The 23,773-nt window shown below is 34.2% G+C and overlaps 1 protein-coding gene across 2 annotated transcripts in view; it reads right to left on the reverse strand.

Moving 5' to 3' along the window:
• Window positions 1-12,573: 12,573 nt before the first annotated feature.
• Window positions 12,574-23,773, reverse strand: part of LOC145688270 (histone lysine demethylase PHF8-like) — a 93,489-nt gene continuing 82,289 nt past the window's right edge. For both annotated transcript variants that reach the window (XM_081762260.1, XM_081762259.1), the window contains exons 18-19: window positions 20,994-21,108; window positions 12,574-20,315 (exon numbers count right to left, since the gene is read on the reverse strand). In XM_081762260.1, coding sequence (XP_081618386.1) covers window positions 20,236-20,315; window positions 20,994-21,108 — 195 coding nt within the window. In that variant the 3' untranslated portion in view covers window positions 12,574-20,235. The remainder of the gene's footprint in view (window positions 20,316-20,993; window positions 21,109-23,773) is intronic.

Consider the following 23,773-nt stretch of genomic DNA (forward strand, 5'->3'; position numbering starts at 1 on the left):
TATATATATATATATATATTTATTTATTTATTTATATAAATGACTGAAATGACCAATGTCAGTGTCGAATTCGTAGTTTTCGGGGTCGCTGAGATGATGAGAATGACACTTCGGATGCCGTGTCCCGCAACATGGGGAAGGGAGGGGGAGATATATAAAAATGATAGAAAATTACCGATATCAAAGAGCGCTTTAGTAATAGTAAAAAGTAACTGACTAACGGAACATATTACTATTTTTTATTAAATTAACCCAACGAAGCGGGTAATTGATGCTAGTTACCAATAATTTTAGGAAATGGTGCTCAGATCATGCAGCTTAAGTAGTCATTAGCCCACAGGTAGGTAACAACTGAGATGAAATTTAACGTAGGGCTAATGACGGCTACGTCATTTAGAGTCAAGACGAATGATAAAACAAAAAAAGCAATAAAAATAGCTGATGTGATAAAGTGAGGGTTTTCCTGACAACTAGAATACTCAACTGTACTATTGAGTCTCAGCAGACGGCACGAGACAGATCCAGAGCTCCTTCATAGGTATATGATTATAGTATGCGTCTTTGACGCGGAAGACCCAGGTTCAATTCCCGGTTCGAAACCCACGTTAAACTGTGGACCCTTGTTTCATATAGGCTCGCTGCTGAAAGGAACGCTAAATCCAATACAATCAACGGGATAGATCCATATTGCATTAAGTTAGTAAATCTGGAAGTATAGTTCTCAAGATTTTATTGATTTGATTTTACGTTAAATAATTAATTGATCATACGACGAAAATTAAAATAATAATAATGTTTGTGAAATCGGAAAGTTTAAACTTTTGGCGAATCACTTTCTTCTGGTAAAAGAATGAAATTTTCCTATCAGACTCTGTACGCTGTTCTGAAAAATGCACGAAACAAAAATTTGGAAATTTCATCCGTTCCACTTCAAGCCAAATCATCCAAAAATTACTTTTTTAATTGATTTGTTTTCATACATTACAGATTCTATGGAACAAAGGTCATATTCGAGCGCTGGCACACCGTGACAGCGATACCAAGGACCACTGCAACTTTGTTCACTACTGCCAGGAAATTTACCGCATAAGTTTATGGTTGTCACGGGATTCAATTATACGGAGAAGTAACTGATACACAAAGCTGCATTAAAATGTGAAAGTGAATGCAAGATACTTCCAGAAATCCATTATGACACACATCTTTTTGGATTGACATGCCATAATTATACGGTGCGGATGCCAACCAGGTGAGGAATCATATTGCAATATCTCCTCATATTTACAACCACCACCACGTGCTTCTCCACAAGGATCATCAAGCAGCCGACTTATGCCGTCTCTGAAGAAATACGAGGACACGACGAGGATACCTACAACACCTTCACAGGCTCCGCCTCCAAAACTAGCTATAAAAGATGACGTCAAGAGTCAGAAGACATCAGTTCCAGCTGATCACTTCCTACCTTTCCCTCCAAGCTGCTTTGGGCAGGAGATAGTCCTTAACCTTACTTCTGAGCTGCTCTGAACAAAAGGTTCCTTTTCAATATCCGCGCTATGTTGGGCAGCAGATATTATTCACCTCTGCGCTATTACGGGCAAGAGGATGGTTCTTACCTGTCTTCGCGCTGCATTGGGCAGGAGACACTATACCACCTCTGCGATGTACGGGCAGGATGCTCCTTACTAATCTCTGCGCTGCTCTGGGCAAGAGGTCCGACTCAAAGAAAGGATTATCATTAGAGTCATTACTCATTTTGTAACAGTGTACGTAAACTTGTTTAGAGAGTTTTATAATAAAAAGGTTAGGGAAAAACCCGTGTACCGCTTCTCAACCATACATTACAATGTAGACAATGTTTCAAATCATACTGCCACATCTCGGAGGTTTAGTCAGAAAACTGAACGGAAACTAAAAGTTCGTGTCATTCCGTTTCAAGACGTTCTGCGGTTTGGACTGTTGAAACGGCTTTCCAACATCGGCATGGACCCTTCCTTGTCTCTGGAAAGCTTGTACGGAGAAGTGGGACCGAATTCACTTGTCCGAGCTTCACCTAAGTTTGCTCTACTGGAAGCTTTGATGTTGGGCTGGAGTCCACAGCGCTGGGATCCAAGAGACCACCATCAGTGGCGCCGCGGAGATCTCTCATTGAGGTGAGGACCCTTCAAAATAGGTTCGATATAAACTGAACAACCTATCCTATTTTATACTGAACAAAGATTTTATATACAATTTTAGCAGGTTTTTTTCCCCTTGAAGTTAAGTACGAAGTGAATCCAGAAAATAAGTTCAAAGTGCCTCCAGATGGCACAATTGGTCAGAGCTTATGCAGGAGTGGATTTTTTTTTGTTTGAGTTTAGCACCTCTTTCAGCAGCGTGACTATACGAGACGTGGACCTACAGCTTAACGTGAGATCCAGGTCATATTAGTTTCACCGAGAATACGCAGAACTGGAGGAGAAACACACAGTCATAACCTGGCGCGAGCGTAGTTTTGTGGAGTTAGTGGTTAGAGAACGTAATAAAATAATTTTCTTCTGATGTTCGTCTTTCATTTCACATTCCATCGGTCTCACTTTCTGGATAAGCCTCGTATATACTCTCATTATCTTTAAGACTCACTTTTTCCAATCACATGTAAGGAAATTAATGAAATAAAACTCTTCGTGTTTCTTATAAACTTATCTTCTTTTTAATTCATTGAATTATGAACAATTATTTTGTATAAGACTTTAACAATTAAAAATTTCTACAAATCAGACTATCACAATGAACTATAAATAAAAAAAAAAAAAAAAAAAAAAGTATCACAAACCAGAATTTTACAAGTGTAATCTCAGCAACACTCTCCACTCACACGCAACGCATAAATGATGTACAATGAAACCTTATGATGATGAGACTATGAAGTAACTAACAGTCACAAAAAACTTGTAAGATGCAATGATGATACTTTGTACTATTATCAGTGTTCATCAAAATATTTTACAGCATTCAGCATGTCATGTTGTAAACATAATCTATTCATATTACAATATACAGATGCTTACAAGAAAATACTATAAAAAAGACATTTTATTCTGATAAACAAAATCAGCAGGTGCTAGCAGCAACTAACTGCAGTAATGTGCACTAATATGAACATTGAACAAAAATGAACGTTTCAAATATGTACATGACTTAGTTCCTTGTATTGCCTTTAGAAATGTAGCGCTCTTAAAGGAAACTAAAGTAGCTGGAAGTTAACGGCGTCGCTTTTGCTTTCATATTATTACACTAGACACTTGCCGTCTCCTGCTGACACGGCGTTCTAAGTTCGACAACAATGTATGTATCACTCTTGCAACATCCTTACAAAAAATAGACAGATCGATGCACAGTAGTTAAATGGTAAGATTTAATTCTGCAATGCTTATTGACGATTTCAAAATCATGGAATATGTCTCAATTACATGTAGTGTGACCTAAATGAATAACGCATATCTAAACAGAATAAATCAACTGGTTCTGTACTTTTCCAGCGCACATTCGTTACAACGCTTCTAACAGAAAAAAAATATTAAAGATGGGTACCAATTATATTCAGTTTTCAGATAATTACATATAAAGAAAAAATTAGTACAATACCACATTCTTGAAAGCTCAAAAATAAATTCGAAATTCAGAGACTACACATGCACAAATAAATGTGAATTAATACAATATCTAAAATTTAAAGGTGAAATTTCCACAAAAATGTAATAACCATTTTTCTTTTATTTTATTTATTTATTTATTTTTTTTACAGTGTCTTTGCGAAGAATTCTCACACTATGACTCATCCGATACGGTCAACAAGCCGCAAATATTTCAACTAGTCGAACGCAGTGGTTATAACAGACAAATTAACAGCTAAAATCTTTACGAGTACCTAGACATGTTCAGAATTTTTGAGGAGTAGAATGTGTGAGTACTATTTACGTAAATATTTCAACTATCGACTCATTATTAAAAAGTATCATACAATGAAAACAATTAACACAGGGATAGCATATATACATCATCCCCACGTTTTAAGCTTTACAGCTGATCTTCCACGCAGCATTAAAATGAATACTGATCAAATAAAGGGATGAATGGTAAATTGAAATTGAAAAAAACAGAGAGAACCAGTTAAAATTAAAGAGGGATTATTCGAACGAAGTCGCGTAATTTGTCCACTATTACTTCTACCTTATCTAGACCGAGCTTGTAAGTACACTCCAGAGACAACAGTTTTTCCATTGGACAACAGTGAAACTCTTAGCATGAGTTCTTCGTGCTGAAAAGAGAAGTTAAACTCCAACTCTTTACATGATTTACATAGTTCGATTAACACATTAATTTTTGTGCAAGTTTCTAACGATTAATATACATGCACAGATTTCTCTATTTCCTTGAAATTAACTTCAAATAAGACAACTACCGTTCGATAATGGGACAACCTCCCTTGTCAACATGTTAAGACACTTTTCAACAGTCCGGCGGGAGCTCATGTGGTTCAGATTCCACTTTAATCAGTAGGTCCACGTCTCATATAGCCTCGCTGCTGAACGGGACTTTAAAACTCAAAATCAACTCAATCAACTCAACTTTTCAACAGTCATTCGGACCATCCCATGCAACGAAGACGTTCTCTTTTGTTTGACTGATTAATTTGATTTGATTTTCAGTTTAGCGTCTCTTTCAGAAGCGAGGCTATATGAAACGTGGCTATACAGCTTAACGTGGGATCCGAACCACATGAGCTCCCGCCCGGAATCGAACCCGGGTCTGTCACGCCAAAGGCGTGTACACTAACGCTTAGCCACGAGGGAGTTCATTTGACTAATCAAGACGGCAAATGAATTAGTTTTCAAAATACAAATAATATATTTTAAATGTATGGTTCCAGATTTTATGTATCGACGAAATTACGAACAGCACCCTAGTGGTAACTATAACGTAATAGTCCCGAAACTCAAACGAATATACAATTTTTCCCCTTTTTTGAGGCAAAAAATGGGGCCATGGTGGAGAGGTCTCTGGTTCGATCTGAACAAACTAGTGTTCGTGCGTTTCCTCGGACCGTTTCGCCCCACATTCTCATTCCATCAGTTGTTTCATATCCATTCCTTTCACTAGTTCTCGATCTCCTTAAGCCTAAAAGGCATTAACATGGGACGTAAAGCTACATTTCGTCATCACTTGAAAAAATGAAATATGGGAAAACAAAAAACAGATAGTTTTCTATACAAATGCTAAATATTCATATATTTTTCCCTGTCATAAGAAAAGTTTGCATGATTGCCTTCACGTCGTAAGTAAGGCACATATTACAAGCTCCATTCTGTTTACTATCCCCTTATAAAAATAATTTTGTAATTTCTAAATTTTTTTGGTTGTCATACACTGACTTTTTTAAAAAAAATATTTGTTCCTACTTTGTTCATTAAAACCAACAATATAACTGATGTGTTCTGCAACAGACAATATTGATTTATTTAATTTTTTATCTCATTAGAACAAAGTTAATGGAAAATGAAACTGCAACCGTAAGCAACCACGTGACTAATATTGTTTCCCATTATTCAATATATAACAAAGATACGAAAACAAAATACTATAATGCGATAGTGTCTTACTGTGTGTGCTGCACACTCTTCACATATTTCACAGACATTTCTTCTTCAAATGCAACGAATTGACCCCATCCAAAAGTAATAGTAAACTGAGAAAAAAAGTCACGAAGTAATGTGAATGTTAAGCGGCCAATTGAAAATAATTATGAAATTAAGTAATTTTGAATCTCAGAAAAGGATATTTAAAAAATATCTTTTCGGCAGCACTTTTCCATTAATAATGCAACATTCATAGAAACTCGTAACTTGAAATATAAAAGTTTGTAGTTTAGTATACACTATCGTACTATATGAAGCTTTTATTATGTGTCTAGCTGTAAATGTCAAGTTGCGTGTCCATGTGTTTATTCTGGAGCTTCAGTATAAGATGAAAACCTTACAAATATATAAAGGTTGAAAGGTGACAGAGGGAAGAGGAATTGGGTTTAAAGTGATTTGATATGAGGGTCGACAGAGTTCTATATATTCTACATTTCAATCTATCGCGAAACTAAAAGCTTCAGAGCTTACTGTTCTGTTCTTTAAGTGTTTTTCTCTTCCTACTCCTTTCCCTGTATCTGATGGAGCGTTTGACGGAAGGGTTTTAATGTACTTTTTTTTAGTGTTTTCTGATACATACTAGTATGATATTGCATACAATGAAATAAAAACTTTTAATCATTTGTTAAGCAAACTCGGGGAATGCTTCACAGTTTAAACAGCGATAAAGCTAGAAAGGATCACTCATGCGTTAGAGAATATATTTACAAAATAGTACTATATATGACAAAAGGATATATACAGCAATTGGAATTCATTATACGCCCTTGTAACTTTTAAACCAATACATACAAAATACTGAAATTTTGTATCATGCAAATACCGGCAGGGAGACATTGTTCGGTATACACCGCGATACTTCCAGGTTAACAATGTTGCCAACCAAACAAAGTTTTGTTTTTAAATAGCATTACGTCAGGTTATTACACATTCCAAATCTACATGTCAAACGAAAACTTACAATATCACAAACATCTAAATTTTGGTGATCTCTACAGCAGTAATAACGCGAATGAGACGGACGGGTTAATGCACATCTGAAGTATTTTTGTGTCTAACTCCATGATCATGTATGATGGATTTCGAATGAATAGAAACAAACTTACAAGAAATTAAAAATTTGACTTTTTTCAAAAGCCTTCGTTTTGAAAAGCTACTTAGATAAGTATCTCATCCAATCACAGAGATGGTTGTCAATAGATGTAAAGATGATAATGCCGTTTACAGCAATTTAATATCTCAAAGCATTGTGGAGATACTGTAAACATTGGTAAAGTTTGCAACAATGTTCAAAACTATGTAATTCCGAGAACTTGTAGACATATCTTCCTGCCATAGCTCTTGTGTGTACACATTCTACTATGCTAACCAGAAACATAAATGCTGCAAATAACCCTTACGAGTGACCAAAAGCCTTTGAAATATGCACATGGAATAACTGAGGGGAAGAAAGTTAAGAAATAATAATATAATGCTTTTAAAAAGAGGGGAGAGACTAAAGAACGATATTGAAGGTTGAATACAGAAAAATGAAGAAACAGTATTTTAAGGGATGCGGTACAAAATGAGTAGAAAGGTGATTATTCCCAATGCTTTTTTCGGGCGATACGGAGAACCAGAACCTTTTCTCTCAAGTTTTAAAACAGGTATTTTTCTTTGATAAATTTTTAAAATTTATTTTTATATTCATAAAATTAATTAATCTTTCAATTTATATCATTTTAAAGACCTGAACAAAAATCACCCTTACAAATAATACTTTCAATAGTTTGCACCATCTGTTTTTTTTTCTTCTTCTTTCTTTCTTCAGGTTGATGCTCGCCTTCGCAACCTCTTAAATGAAACAGTGTGGTTTCTGTTAGTGTCTTCAAGAAAATAAAATCCCGGACACACTTTGACCTTCCACTGGAGATTTCCCAGGGAATCTGAATGAGGGTACCTTAGATGAACCTTGTAATAACTTCTAGATCATATATGCTTGTACGGACAACGTCTGCAATGATGTTCATTGCAATAGTAGAACTACCTCTTATGCAACTGAACCCTAGTAAATATGTGCACCCATGTATTATCCAAGGTCATTGTTCTGCAGATGATACCATAAGCAAGATGGAATCTACAGACGACGACAGTATGTTGAACGATATATGAAACGCGTGTAACTTGCTATAATAACATATTCATTGGAAGTACCGACACCTTTTCTTAAAGAAAAAAAGTGCTGGTGATAATACAGAGGACGATACTTCTTACAAGAAGACAAAAGCGAATGAAAATTTGCAATCCACAATGTGATCTGCCACTGATGACAAAGTACTTGTGATGAGGGTTTGTTTGTTAAAAGCGTATGAAACTATTATATTATTTATAGGAGTGCCAAACATATGACTGTTTACAACAATAATGACAGCAATACCTGACAACAAACAGCTACATGGAAGGATAAACGTGTTCATGTGCCAGTGAGATAATACGAAGCCCTGTAATCAGCTTTTTAAAAACTTCAAATAACAACAAATGCTTCTGTGATAGAAAAAGTGCCTTAACATGACTAAATGACAAATATTAAGTTCGCTAAATAATCACTAACTGGTGCACTTCACGGATTGAATCCAGCAATTACACCATGTACGCAATACACGAAAATGAACTGTAGCGAATCACTAGGAAAAAACTAAAATTGATTTTAAAATTGGCTCATTTTATTTCTAGCCCATCACACTAACTCCCGAACTGTATTCAGCCAATAAATAATTACTGTGTTATTACAATATACAGAATTCTAACACCTGCGTTTCGTTATATGAATTTTTCTTTTAAAAAATATTTCTTACAATTTATTCACAATGCAAACGATTTATACAAAAACTAATCTACTCTAATTCATAACTAATAAATGCAAACAGTACATGCTGAATGCTACTATATTAGCTTCAATTGTGTACATACTGAATTATATCTTATGAAATTTACACTTTTGTAAAAATATATATAATACAAATGTACATGAAAGTGTAGTGTGAATTTATAATTGTGTATATATATATATAATGTTCATAAGTAACAAACTCTATTATACTTTTTACATGGCATTTGAATTATAATATATGATCGTGTATTACTATTTTCGTCCTTCATTAGATTTTTCTATACATATAAAAATTAAATCACAAGGGTAGTACACATCGTACGCGATCCATAAAACAAATTTGATCTTGACGAAATTTTGCATATTGGTAGGCATTCAGAAACTTAGTACGCCTATCAAATATTACTGTATTGGTCTTTGGTTTCCCAGTTATAGGTCATCAAAGTTGGGTTTAATTTTCGTAAAACAAATTTTCTAACTGCCGTTTAGAGCAAAAATGCAAGGAACACGTATATTATTAAACGTTCGTTTGAAGCATACGAAATTAAATGATGAGACAGTTGATTGGCTATGTTGTAATTTCATCGTGTACTTATAATAAAGATTTGATTGTTTAAAAAAAATCCATGAAGGACGAATTTTCCCCAATAGGGAAACTTACTAGTATATTTTATGCACTTACAAACGTGCTGATGAAATAAGACAAAAACTGTATATTTCAACCTTTTTTTTAGAATAAATTCCCAAGTTATTAATAATTCATACTTGCTTGTTAATTAAGAACAACCTATAATTTTATTTTGGCCATTTGCAAGATAAAAGCTTGCATTATTTTGTTTTCGTACAAATTCTTTAAGTAAATATTGGAATTACACTTCACCTTGATAATGTTACAAATGTCTCTATATAGTTTACAGAGAGATCTTTTACTTTGGATTCTTTTACCTTTCCTTCAACAACAATCACTCGAGAAATATGGCAGTGGCTAATATCCACTCTTAGTTTCGTCACAATCACCTTGTGCTGAAATTCCCATTCGAAATATTACACAAAAGTGAATAATAATCATTACTTTCCATTTGAGTTTACACAATAGTAGAAAAGGATATTATATTGAAAAGAGTAGAACCTGCGAAGCATTCGCAAAGCTGCCATTATGTAGTCTCAAGGTATGGCGTTTCCTTCATATGTTCCGCTCTTTTTAATATTTCGTTTCTCCTCACGTCTTCCCATTCCCATCTAATGACGTAATATGAGGAAATATACAGTCTACGTTCGTTAAATTATGTATTTTTTCTGCTTTTCCTTCCTATTTTCTGGTAACAATAACTTGCTTTCCATGTCCATTTCGATCCAATGTTAGTTGGTTACGACAAAGGAGCAACAGCACCAAGGTGAGTCATATGTACGTTCGTTTTTTGGCATGAAACATTGGTACTGTTTCCTGCCACACAACTCAACTGTGATACCATTCGGAGGATTTGGAGGCCACAACCCAGTGCATATCGCTTTCCAAACATTCGTGAATTATATTTATATATGATAAAAGGTGAAAACAACTGATTTTACAACGTATCAACAGTTATCTCCTCCATTTTTCATATATAATTTAATAGTCGAAGATGTTCTGTAATGTAGACACTGGGTTGTCCAAGCACAATAGGATTTGCGGTACAGTCTTGTGGTCCGAGTGGCTGGGCACAGACTTCAACAGTAAAAAAGAATTATGGCTGTTCAGGGAGCGGATTTGACCTGAATCAAATACACAATATTTGAGCTGTTATAATATTCGTAGTTCCTCCCTTTCTACAGCACAGATTTCTTTTCCATCTTTCGCCTCTTTCTTCCGATGATGTTTTAATGGTATACGACTAGCCACTTTTAATTGAGCTCGGTGTCTTGACCATCTCAAGTTCACTGTGATGTGGAAACAGGCGCTATTCGCGTGACTACTGATTTGTATTCTAGTCATATTAACTCATGGTTGCGCTCGGAGCTTACACGTAACAGGAACAATATGATACATTCGGATGTGTTCAAAAACGAACGAACTTAGGACTTTTCCTTGTCAATGATAACAACAAAGTTGTACCGGCATGGGCATGTGTAAATGGAAATTAAATAAAAAATAATACAAGTTCTTACATGATAGGTGTAATGTTAGTGGCCAAAGTAATGTATTATTTTTTCATTTTTAGATTTTTCCTTATCCCATTTTTTAATTTACTACCGTAACTTCATTTAATACACTTTCCTCTATTATTATGATCATTATATGCCTATTTTCTTTCATATTTCTTTACTCATAATGTGCTCCTACTCCTTCATCACAGCTCTTTCTCCATTATTTCACACTACAATTGTTACGTCAACAAGTTTGCTAGCTCTGATTTTCTGCTGTCACCTCTCTTCTTCTCTCTTAAACACTTATTCAGACTCTCAAACATCTCGTCACACGTTTTTTTTTTTTTTTTTTCCTCGTACATCCAGTTACTACGTCAAACACAACTGACCACTATTCCTGGCCGGATATTTTCTCTCTCTCTCTCTCTCTCTCTCTTTCTCTTCTTTCCTTTCTTCTATTGTGACGACAAATTTAATTTTCGTCCGTAACTATTATGTAAGTGCCTTGAATATTAAAGCTTAAAACAATGGTCTTTATAAACACAATGGTGGAGGAGAGTGATCTGGAAAGCCAACTCCAACTAACTGGGAAAAAGTCTTAGAAGAAGATAAGGAAATATTTGTGCTAAAGCCGTTTGATCTTTGGCTTAAGAACCTAGAGACTAGTTAATTTCGGAAAGTACTTTAAAAGTTAACAAAGCATGATGCATTAATTCATATAATAACCCAGAACAATCAATGTATAATTCACAGGTAATGAAAATAACCGGGAGAGAACAGATGTATTGAAAAGGAGGAGATTACGAAAACACAGACGCTACCCAACTTCTAGTAAGAAATACTAATCTAGTAACTGCAGAATTCGAATTACTGTAACTATTAAGCAAATAAGGAAAATATTGAACAAAAAGGGTACAGGCAATGAGGCACACACTGTAAAAGAGTACAAATATTAACTCATTATGTAAATAAAGCATTGAAATTACACATCAACACAACGTATCAAGTTGTATGTAACAATTATTAACAGCATGAAGTGTTATAATAGAGAAAGTGACATTAAAAATTTAAACCTTTTTTGATACTACTTCATTAATATGAGATCAGCAAAAATAAACACCAACAAATGGTGAAATTCTTACGGAAAAAAATTTACCACACAGTTCGATACAGAGAGGTCAATCATTAAAACAAACAAGCAGAAAAAAATACATGAGTTGATCGCATGATCTATAATATGGAAACCATTGAAAAATCAACTATGAACTTTTGACACTATTTCTATGATCAATTTTATAAATCACAGCTTTCTACTCAATAAAATTTACATTATTATTTTTGTTCAACATTGGAGGACTACGTTTTATAGTTGTTATATTTTAACTTTCAACATTTATTTCAAGCGAAACCGCATTTAGTAAACACAGAAACATGTGAATACTCCTCACTGGGCTTACCGTAAAATGTCAATATATATACTCATTGGCAATGTGAAAATAATACACTTTCATGTAAAAATATTATTTGTGGATAATATTGCACTATAACAGCAATTACAACTTAACTAGATATTTTAATTTTCATAATTACTTTAGTTGTAGAGTGTCATGTTTTCCCGCTCAATATTCGTGAGAAGTTTTGTTGTAATAGTAACATACAATAGCGTCTAGTACGTAGATTTGAAAAAATATGAGTACTATTTTCTTATTAATGATTTTGTATTTTTAAGATGGTGTCCAATATGGATGCCGTGTTTTATCTTCGTTTGTTATATATATATATATATATATATATATATATATATATATATATATATATATATATATATATATATATATCTTTTTCTATCTACGAGTGGAATTATATGTTTTCAGCTTGAAGAAAGAATTTCAACTTTAAAAAAAGAAAAAAAAAATGTTAGCTGTTATTTTGTTTTATTTAGCTCAATATTAATTTTCTTCCAGTATTTTCTACTGGCTTTTACGAACTGATACTGCTTGTTTTTACCTCATATTGGTCCACTTTCGTTTTAACTGAATTGTACAAGGGTGTTTACTCATGAAGTGTATATATATAGATTGACAGCAAGATGAGTTGCATACTATTTGAAGACAAATACACACGAACGGAAAGAATTTCAAACTTCTACACCTTTCTGGTTTATAGTTCAGGGAACACATTGACGCAAATACAAATTCTTTGGAGTTTTGGAATTCCTCAATAAGTTGTTCTTAAATAAATTTTCCAAAAGTCGAGTCACATAGTTTACTTCCACTCAAAAAAGTATTCACCCCACTCCATTACTGTCATTCGACTTCCTGAAAGGTCAAACGCATTAACCAGATCATTCATGGAGGTCGAGTTAGGAAATGGATATACAGTAGAGCTACACTAGTCCGACCTCTGATGATACGACTCCCCGCTTAGTGCGGCTATGCCGTCATCAATCACTGTTTATATTTCAGTCTAACAATTGTGTCTGTACATACTTGTCGGTGGCTCATTCCTGTGATGTAAGTTGGTTGTTGAACGTCAATAAGTGTGCTATCAGGATATGTCTTTGTATGTGTGTTGATGTGTACTGTATATATATGTCTTGAAAAATGGTTTCCAGCTCTGTTTACGTTAAACATAGTGATTACTGATATGGCAACAACAAAACGTCAACACGTTACGCTGTCGTTAGCAGGCAGATAAGTTAAAGTGCTTGAGAGGTTGGATAAAGATGAGTCTCCTATATATTAAAAAAAAAAAAAAAAAAAAAAAAAAAAAAAAAAAAAAAAAAGTAGTAGTCACTGGCACAGCAACCGTTAGACTGGAGAAAAATAGGGAAGATCAAGAAATTCAATACAGTGAAAGAGTTAATAATGAAAAAGGACTGAAAATTCGCATAATTTTGAAAAAGCCAAACTCTGCACTGTTAATATAGTTTGAACAGAGAAGAGGAGAAGAAACTTCACTGTCTGTACCAATCATAAAAGAAAAAGCTCTAGTTTTGTATTAAAAATTAGGAATAGATCCGGACAACGAGAAATTTAGAGCTAGTAAAGGCTAGCCCACCGCTGCAAAACAAAACTAAACAAAAAACAAAAAAAAAATTATATTCAAAATGTTGTAATATCAGCTAAGAAGCTTTCTTCTGGTGAAGAAATTTCATGCGAATTTATTCAAAATATACAAACACTGTTAAAGAATAAGAATTAACTCTTAATCAAGTGTATAAAATTGTTGAATACTTTTTGAGTTATAAGATGGTACTAAACAGAACGCTGGCTGCACAAAATAAAAATGTAAAAGTTATGAAACTTTCCAAAGATAAACTGACTATTGCTTTATGTAGCAAAAATAATGGTAATCACAAAATGCTATTGTTTGTGATAGGAAAAAACAAAAGTTCAAGAGCATTCAAAAATACCAACGTGTCATCTTTACCTGTCTATTATTGAGCTCAAAAGATGAGCATGGATGGTACATACACTTTTTTAAGGAATGACTTTTCGATCAGTTTGTCCCTGCAATTGAACAAAAAATCCGTCTACGTGCCATATTATTATTGGAGAATGCCCCATCCTCACTCATCTAAGGAGGAAGGAAGACACAAAAGCCGTATTTCTCCTCCCCAAGCAACTCCTTTATTTCAACCCATGAATCAGGCTAAGATCGAGTGGCTCATATGGTGATATCGCCGAAAATACATAGGGTCTATCTTAGAAATGACAAAAGGCAGCAATTTGTTTCAGGCGATGAAAACTCTTAGTACAAAAGATGTTATTTATACAATTGTCGAGGCTTGGAAAGAAATACCAGTATCAATATCCGAAGAATCTTGGTGCAAACTGTGGCCGAAAACGAATGAAAAAGAAAAATCAAAATGAAGATTAAACACACGAAAAAAATCACGAAAATGAAAACTTGGACACACCAACAATTTTAAGAGATTTACAGGCTTTCCATCCTGAAAAATGAAATAAAATCTTTAAGTTTTACGTCCCACGGTTATGCCGGCTAGGCTAAAAAGACAATGATGATGAGAAATGAAAGAAACGGTGAAATGAAGGAAGTAGAAGGAAACAGGAGAACCCCAAGAAACCCATGCACACGGTGTTTGGCAACCACAAAGTTCACTTGGCGCAAGCTGGGATCGAACCAAGGTCCCCATGCATCAGAGGTAAACGCTCTACCACTGAGTTACCACGGCCCCTTTTCCATCATGATATCCACCCAATGACGTGAGTAAATCAAGACGGCTGATGCTGACTTCACGACAGAAGAAGGACTAAATGACGACAAAATCATTGCTGCCGTCACCCTGATTACAGACGACAGAGACCAAAATGACAACGATGATGAGGAGCCAGTTTCCCGAGTATCGCATGCAGAAGTTAAGCAAGCATTTGACACAGCTGTTTAGTGCATTGAGGAAAACTCCTTTTCCACATCAATGGAAATTTTGAATACGAAAAAGGCGGGACATCGGAGCAAAATCAAGGTTGTCATCTGATAAACATACGAATCATACAGACTTTTTTCCTCCTTCATAAGTGCCTACAGCTATGTAGTGAGTATTAAGTTTTTATAGTATGTTTACTTCATAATAACAGTGTAAATAAAATTTTCAATTAAAACATTATCTTCGTATCATGTTTTTACGTAAATAAAAGTGCTTTGACAATCCAATCTTTCTTGCATTCCGACCATGCTCCCAATCCCTCTGGGGTCAGATAGCGTAGTTTTACTATATACTAAAGGCGAAAATAAATGAACGGACAACTCTTACCTTAATTATTATTAGATTTTTCACACGCTTTTCTCCACGTTTTGAGGTAATGATCAGTTTTATAGAATTTAAGTGAAGACAATAGCCTATAACTATCCCGCGTTTTACGGAGAACATCTCCTGAGGATACAGTGGTGTCGGATTACCGTTAAGTTTCGTTATGTCATTGTTGTTATTGTTACCGTTTAACTCGAATAATTGTTACAATTCGTTATTTAGTTATTTAAAGTGCTGTTTCTATGTGTTATTGCTTCTATTCATTCACTGTTTTTCCTTGTGCTCGTGTTCTATTCTCGGGAAATATATATATGGGATATGCAACATGAGTGACATAAGAAACAATAATAAGGTAATTCACAAGCAAGGGAGACTTGTGTTTTTCTTTTATTATTATTATTTTACTTTACTTTTTAAGAAGCCAAAGCAGAAGGCTATCTAATAAAGAAGATGCAGGGGAGAATAGCAGAAGCTTATGAGCTAAGCAGAGCTGTATTCAACGGACAACTAGAGAGACAAAGGAATATGAAGCCGCAACATGTAAAAACATTCTTTGTTTCTGTACAAGAATAAATAAAAATCAATCATCACTGAGATGGATAATTTTAATTAAAATTTTCTGAGAAGGAGAATATTCCAGTATTATGAAAAGAATGTGTATCCTACGGTGGGTAAGCTTCTTTACCGTGAGACGACGGTGTGTTATCGGGAGAGGGCCATAAAAGCGCTTGCAGTCGAAATGATGGGACGACGATAGTTAAATACAGCTGAAAGGGGAGGCCATCAACTCGGCCGTTTCAATACATGAGATTTTCGGCAAGTTTCAGATTTCACCTGCTACAATGTGTAACGTGGTGATAAAATGGGAACGAGAGGAAGTGATAAAACCGTAGTCCCGACCAGGGAAGGTACAAAAATTGTCTGATAGGGATCAGCGGTATCTTAGACGCGCAGTGAAAACACGCCATCAAAAGTCATTCAACGCCTTACCCACAGAGTTGCGGTTGGTGCCAATACTATTTGTCACGAGGTTTCAGCACTCTTGTTCCATGGGCAAGCTGGAGCCCATAAACCAAGTATCACACAAGTGAACACGTGCTGACGATTGCTGTAGTGCCAAACACGGCGCGAAATGACAGTGCAAGAAAATAATGAGGAGTGCCAAATCATATTGTAGGAACCAATGAACATGTGTAAGCTTGAACTATACTACGTGAGTGCTACTTACCGGAGTGCACTGTCCTCACTGTAAAAACTGATGGGAGTGGTAAAAAAGTGTAGTGTAAAAAATAATGGTGTCCCGGTCATCAATGGGAATATAGTGCATATACAGGGTACAACAAAAAGATACAGCAAAATTTCAGTGGTAGATTCCTTATGGGTAGATAAGCAAAAAGTTCACATGACCATATGCCAGGAAATGCATCGCTACAGAGTTACGGCGATTGAGCCGTCTGATGCTGCGAAATAGTCACATTCGCCCCTTAACGTGACTCAATTTAAACCTCAATAGCTCACCCCATAATTAAGGTAGGAAAATAATTTTGGTATCAATGTGTTCCTGAAGGATGAAGCTTTCCGCCGATATGTATTTCATGTATGTGAGGGGTACTACGGCGGACGGGGGAGGGAAACTACCTTTTTTTTTTTTTTTTGCATCACGTAGTTTCCCTCCCCTGTGGTACCCCCAACATACAGGGTGGCCTAAAATTAGGTATACAGTCCCGCACTGATCACCTCACTGTATTATATATCATTTCTTACTGTTATCAAACAGGCAGACCTAGTTTCTTTATTACTTGTTCTTAATGTCATTTTACCTATATCTTAAGCCCGGAACAGTCAAAGCAAATAAATCCATAAACTAGAATGTTATACTTGATCAATACAGGAGTGTATACCTACTTTTGGGCCATCCTGTACATGAAATAAATATTAGCGTAAAGCTTCATCCTTCAGGAATAAATTGATACCAAATTTACCTTCCTAGCTTAATTAGGGGGTTAGCTATTGATGTTTAAATTGAGTTACATTAAGGAGCGACCAGAATGTAACAATTTCACAGCATCAGATGGTTCAATGGTCGTAACTCTGTAACGATGCATTTCCTGATATATGGTCATATGAACTGTTTTGCTTATCTACCCATAAGGAATCCACCCCTGAAATTTTGCCGTACCTTTTTGTTACACCCTGTACACAGAGAGTATCATTTGAGTTTCATACCAATGTACCTTGCAAACAATATTCTAGTTTTAATGAAGTAATTATTTTTAGAATCTTGAAAAACAAACAATAATAAGACGAAAAAATGACCATACATTTTCAAAATCTACACACATTTATCCATAGATTTTAGAGAAACATTAAACTTGGCACTCAAATTGAGCGAGACTCACAATTTCTCAAATCAGATAACTTACTGTACAATCTTTTCAAGTTATTTTCTATATAGGAATTAGTCACAGATATACCAAAGTGATTTTCTTCAATATTTTTCATACATGCAATTATTTTTCATAGGTTCAATATTTAAAAAAATCATAGTGTATTTTTATTTTGATTAGCAAGTTAAGCACGTTCTAAACATGTCAAAGTATAACGAAAATATATTAGGAACAAACTCTTAATGAGAATGTATTAATTTTTTTGTTGGAATTCGTTCTCACACAATACGTTAAAGATAATTTCCCACTGACTCCTAATATTGGTCACTTTTTAAATATTTTTTTAAGTCACATAAGAAAACCAAATATAGCCCAAGTTACACTTTGTGTATACAACAAGAAAATCTTAAAGTATTATACAAATTTGGTAATGCATTCAAAAATATTTCATTAAAGATTAGTACAACGTGTATTGTTACGTGTTAATACAAGTAACGTCAATATTATTGCTCATAAGTAGACGCAGGAAATTTATTAAGCATTCCATGTTGTATTTCAAATCTACGGTACGTAATACATCTACTATTATTTGCTGGATTTCATTTTGCAAGCTTACACGTATTTTAATACATTTTACGGTTATGAAAATATAATGAAATTTTGGTTTTTCAATTATCAGAGGAAGCTTGCAATCTAATAGAAATATACAAAAAAACAACTGCTATAAATATAATTTTAAACATAAAATTTTTGAAATTACAGAAACTTGAAATTTTACATTTGGAACAAAGACTAGATTCTTTCTTCGGATTAGAGAAGTCTAAACTAACTTACTGCTGTTGTTTAAGGCACGACGGCAAAACTAAGTATTTTGCCGTTAAGTATCACTGTCAATCCAGAATTGCTTAATAAGAAAGAAACCTTTAGTGTTATTTCATTTTCATTTCATCTTTATTATTTATCATACATGAGATTAAGCATGGATAAATAAATAAATAAGAAAAAATCGCGTAAATCCTGCTTCTACATATAAGTTTGCTTTCCCGTGGAAAGGAATATGATTGAAGTTTCATCATAAACGACGTAATACAATTTTAGCTTTCTAACAGCTTATTTTTAAAGAACACATAATATACACTAAACAAAACTGCAGCAAAACTCGTAGGTGATTTCCCAAGTAAGAAATAAGCCATGTATTGGTATATGACCTAAAGCTTATAAAACATGATTGGTTACTATGTCATAGTTGAAACTTTACCAAAATTTCCACGCACAATCATGAATACCGAAGGTATTCACCGAAAAGCTATTCCAAGAAGTCGCATATAACCAAACGTGTACACAGTGAATCAAAATACATTTCTTTTAAAATAAATCGGTCAAATGTTCGCAACAAATGAAATGGTGAACATATACGACGAAAATGAGGCTGAAAGTTCTACATATAGTGACCTAAAGAAACATCATCCAATACACTTCAATGTAAAATTCGTCATTACGAATGCATTAAAAAATAATAATAATTAAACAGTCCGAGAAAAAGTTAAGATAAATCTTGTACTCTAACCTGGACAGTATATACGTGTATAATCAACATAATCTATGAAAAAGACATTTCCGACCAAGCTATGATCAGTCAATTGGAAAGTTCCACCAAAATGCCCCAATTTCATTCTGCATACTTCAAAATCTAATCAAAATACATAACACATAATCTTAATTGTCAAGTTCCTTGAAGAAGAAAAATGCATTCAAGTAATACCTCACTGAATGTTATATATCTGTACATGCATTAGAAAGTGTAAGTTTATATCTCGAACATTTTCAATTATGAAGTAAATGCAAGAATAAAAAATAGACAATTGAAAAAGAAGACGTATAGAATCGAGAGAAAATAATTCATCATAGTTTCTATCACTAAAATTTAAACAATACACGTTTCATACATTTATACCTAAGAAAGTTTAAAAAGATAAACAACAAAGTAGAAAATAGTTCTAAAATATATTTCCGCAGTATAGATTTCTCTCTGACATATCCACATTTTAATATTTGCTACTAATAACAAAAATAAATACTTAAAACTATCGACAGTAACTGACATGACTTGATTTTCTTTGCAAAAATAAGAATCGATTTTAAAATAAATTATTAAGGTGAATTAAATATTTAACTTTAAGTTCAGATCCTTTAGACACACTACAGCCTCACGTTAGCTTACGTGTGTATGAATTCAACTGCCATACCATTTTCCTCGAGTTAACTGTTAGTGGATCTTCTTTCCTCGTTTATTAAAAGCTATGCACTGCGTAGCTTTAAACGTGGTTCCACTAATATTGCACCATTGGATAACCACTTATAGGTTCTATACTAAACCGTGAATTCTCAGAATTCAAAATACGTTCAATGAATCATTTTATGTATTTTTAGAATTTTTCCTAACCTCTGCTTAGCAGTTGCCATTCCTTTCTTTGGTCTGCGAACTGCAATAAAAGAGCAAGTTCAAATTGTTGTTAATAATATGTAAATTAACACAAACAACAACAACAACAACAACAAAAATTATGAAGGAACTACTTAATAGCTACCTTGGAAATAAATGTTGTACTCTGTCATACTCCATGATGTACAAACTTTTAAAATACCCACTTTTCATTCAAAAGCTCTGTAACGTTTATCACTAAGCAGACGCAAACAAACCAAGTATGAATCCTCTCCTGCTTTTAAGATTTTTAGGGTACTAAACTGTCCTAGATGAAGTTGTAAAAATGTGATATTTTAATGCAACGAAGGTGGCAAGATTTCTTGAATAAGAGTGTAAACTTGTACTAACTAATTTATGTTGAGCATTTCTCAAAAATAAGGACTCAAAGACAAAAAGTTTTCATTTTAGACTTGCAACTGCGACACACATGTATTTACATTTTAAACAATAATTCCCTTTTCTTCTTCTTTTATTATTATTATTATTATTTAGAAGTATTACTTTACAGACATATACACCAATGAAAGCTAGTATAGGGCTCTCCCAGAAGCCAAAAAGATGTAGTACCAAGAAAATGATAAATATAACAAATGAATAAATAAAAACGCTATTTCATTGATTTTAATTGTATTCATCGTGATAATAAAAGTGTATTTAGATATAGAGCAATACATACACTTAGTCTCCACTCTCTTCATGCTAGGAAAGCCGCTGGATAACCCACTTGACGATCCCGGTTGTGGTTCCGGTACGTGTTTTGGTTTCTTCTTGTGATAAGGCCGTTTTGGAGGCTGAAATATAATGAACATTCATTTCAAAATATTTAATACCAATCACTGGCGGAATGCCAACCATAGAGCGCACCTTGCTAGATTAAAATGACATCCTACTGTATTAATATGTTTAAATAAATGTATCTGACACTGATTATATGTTTTACCAATTATCCGTTTACCTTCTAACCTATAAATAGTATCAACATATTAATATCAAAGCAAAAAATAAATTATAAAAATTTCAAAACGAACATTTTCATATTAACGCATACAGTGTATAGTTGGCATTATCATTTTTATTCATAAATACTCACAGCACTGAAATTTACGTTTTATTTATTTATGTAATTACTTTAAACATCCTTTATTATACGAAAGATTCTCACACTTTAAAACGTCTGAAGATTAATTTCATCAGAATAGATTTTCATTAAGTAAACCTAATCTAAACTTAAAGTTGAGACAAGAATAATTAACACTTAGAGTAATAGTATAAGTTTCTTTCCTCATAAATTAGATCTTATTTCAAACAGATTAAAATTCACTTTTAAATTACATAGATATATGACAACCAAAAATCTGAATTAATACTAATATTTTCATGTGACTAGCAATGGAGCATGGGCTTCGTTAACATTACTTTTGTGCTTGTTTCCTTTTCAATACACAAGTAACTGATAGCTTCCAATTTCTACTTCATTCTTTGGTGCTAAATCAATATCGTCAATCATTCTGTCGTATTTATTACCGCATTATTCTATGTGATCTTCCTACGTATGAAAGAAGAAAATCTTCCAACAAATGTTGTCCAAGCAAAAAACGCAAAAAATCTTTGAATACTTGCATAATTGGGAAAATTCGTTTACAAGATATTTGAGTATACGAGAGAGAGTTAAAACATATACTTCACGCAACAATGGACGTAATGGATCATATAGAGTTGTTGAGTTGATTTTAGTTTAGCGTCCCGTTCAGCAGCAAGGCTATATGAGACGTGGACCTACTGATTAACGTGGAATGGATTATATAGACTTAATTTGTGAAGCAGCTGCAGTGAACAAGTTAGACACACTTTTCTCAGTTTTCCAGCTTTGCATTTCCATTCATCTTCCTCACTCTCAGTATGTTACTCTTCTTCATTTTCCTCTTTTTCACTTCTTTGACTATATTGGTCGCTATCAGTTTCATTATTTATATCTTGCTTTTTACATATTGGTTGATTATAGTCCCCACAATGACGAGCAAACTGGAGCAGTTTCTCTCGAATTTGTTCTCCTTCCACTTTAAAAAATTAGCGTACTGAGAGTACAATTTTCCTAGCGAACTGATCTCATGGAAACGGGTAGGACATTGCGAAGCAATATCATTTGTTTCATTTACAGATAAATCGATAATTTAATTACTGAATTGTCGTATCTAAGGTAACATTGGAAATGTTTATTTCAAAAATACTTTTAATTGGTGATCAAAGATTCTTCCCTCATCAGGGTCCGAACGTCTATGGCAAATGTGTGTGTTGGCAACATGACCGTTCCGTGACTATGGCCCAAAATCCCGGTATCTTTGAGGGCCCAACTCTGTGCGGAGCTTTTTGATGTCGATAAACGTGAATATGAAACTATTCTGTTTTGAAAATTTAACCTTATTATTACTATTTTATATGCAGAGAGACTCAATGAGAGATAAATTAGGTAGAAAATGAGACGTGTTCAAATGTTTAAATCGTCCATCGGCACTACGCACATCAAAGGCGCACGCACTAGTCACTAGACCACCAGGGAGACCCACAATTAGCATAGTATTATGAACTAGCGTTGATTACCCGCGTTGCTGGGTTGAAATAAAAGCTTTAACTGCAAAACTCCTGATGTTATGTGTTTGGTAAAAATAACGGTAAAAATTAAATAGTGCTATTGTGGACTGAATCTGGATTTAAACGACATCGGAAGTGTCACTCTTCATCTCAGCGACCCCGAAAACTATAGATTCAACACTAATATCGGTCAATTTTGGTCATTTTTAAATATCTCCCCCTCCTCCCTCCCCCAAGTTGCACCGTCAAAGAGAAATGATGAAAACTATCCCAGGGCCGAACCTCATCTATGTGGAAAATTTGGTCGAGATCGGTCGGGTGGTTCAAGCGGTGCAAAGTCACACACAAGCATAGTCACTTTCATTTATTTTCATTTATACAAGCCGCTTATTGACAAATTAACATTAGTCCTACTGTGAGAAGAGAATGACATGCTTGAAATGATATCAGCCGTAGCATAATATGGGAGACAATAGACAGAACACGTTTTGACTAATATAATGAGAAATTTTAATAAAGGTAAACTCTTTTTAACTTCTGTACATTTTGTCTAATCCTAATGTTCGGTCGCTCTACCATAACGAACATAAATTAGAACATTCCAAGCCATCTTAGTAAAAATTTTCAGATAAATGCAGAACTAAATACTTTAGACGCACTGTTCCATTCCTTGCTCTCGAAGTAACTTAAAATCTATTTCTTCCACTTCCACTTTACTGTCACTACTCCCAATACATAGTTCACACATACATACAATTTCATAAACAGATGGTTATTAAAATAGTAGAAACACGTCAGAAGATTGGAGGTGACCGCAGCGACAAGCTGTTGATGATGGTGTGTTAGGGCAAACATTCTACATGAGGA

Source organism: Thermobia domestica, chromosome 6, assembly GCF_964235325.1.
Source record: "Thermobia domestica chromosome 6, izTheDome1.hap1.1, whole genome shotgun sequence".
NCBI classification, from domain to species: domain Eukaryota; kingdom Metazoa; phylum Arthropoda; class Insecta; order Zygentoma; family Lepismatidae; genus Thermobia; species Thermobia domestica.